The 630-nt window shown below is 47.3% G+C and overlaps 1 protein-coding gene across 1 annotated transcript in view; it reads left to right on the top strand.

Moving 5' to 3' along the window:
- The first annotated feature begins 221 nt into the window (after positions 1-221).
- atp5mc3a (ATP synthase membrane subunit c locus 3a) overlaps positions 222-630 on the top strand; it is a 5,705-nt gene continuing 5,296 nt past the window's right edge. The window contains exons 1-2 of the mRNA XM_016292661.1: positions 222-320; positions 498-572. Coding sequence (XP_016148147.1) covers positions 534-572 — 39 coding nt within the window. The 5' untranslated portion in view covers positions 222-320; positions 498-533. The remainder of the gene's footprint in view (positions 321-497; positions 573-630) is intronic.

Raw genomic sequence — 630 nt, 5'->3', positions numbered from 1 at the left:
CTAAAAGATGAAAATCGATCATTTTGACCCAGACAATGCATTGTAGGCTATTGCTACAAATACACCCGTGCTACTGATGACTGGTTCTGTGCTCCAGGGTCACATGTGTGGCAATACATTATTAGCATATTCTATTGGCGTATTTATGATCAAGTCAAAACTATTTAGGGTTTCTGTGGCATTGTGGATTGTCTCTGAGCTCTTTCCAATAAAGCTCGAAAGCAGCGACCTTGCGTTGACGTCACGCCAACATCCGGGTCTTCGCGCAGTGTCGCTTGTGCGCAGGCGCACTTCAACCGGCGCTTCGACCTCTGCCTTCGGTGAGTTGCATGGAAATAATTGCGTTCACATAAATCTACATTCATCTGCAGTCTGTGTGATCTCAGAGCCGCGGGTCTGATCGGGATAGTGTTAGCACACGCATTCGTTGCGTACGACAGACCTATTTCTCCAGCTCTGCGTATAATTCCTCTCTGACTTCATATTTTGTCTTACAGAAGTCCCAGGCCGCTCAAAATCACTCACCTGTCAAAATGTTCACCTGCGCGAAGTTCGTCTCCACACCTGCCCTGGTGAGTGAAGTCTCCTTCAGAAAAACACTGCTTGTGTGTGTGTGTGTGTGTGTGTGTG

This window comes from Sinocyclocheilus grahami, unplaced genomic scaffold (genome assembly GCF_001515645.1).
Source record: "Sinocyclocheilus grahami isolate Dianchi unplaced genomic scaffold, SAMN03320097.WGS_v1.1 scaffold290.1, whole genome shotgun sequence".
NCBI lineage: Eukaryota > Metazoa > Chordata > Actinopteri > Cypriniformes > Cyprinidae > Sinocyclocheilus > Sinocyclocheilus grahami.
Note: the sequence above shows the minus strand (reverse complement) of the source record. Positions and strands in the feature narration are given on the sequence as shown.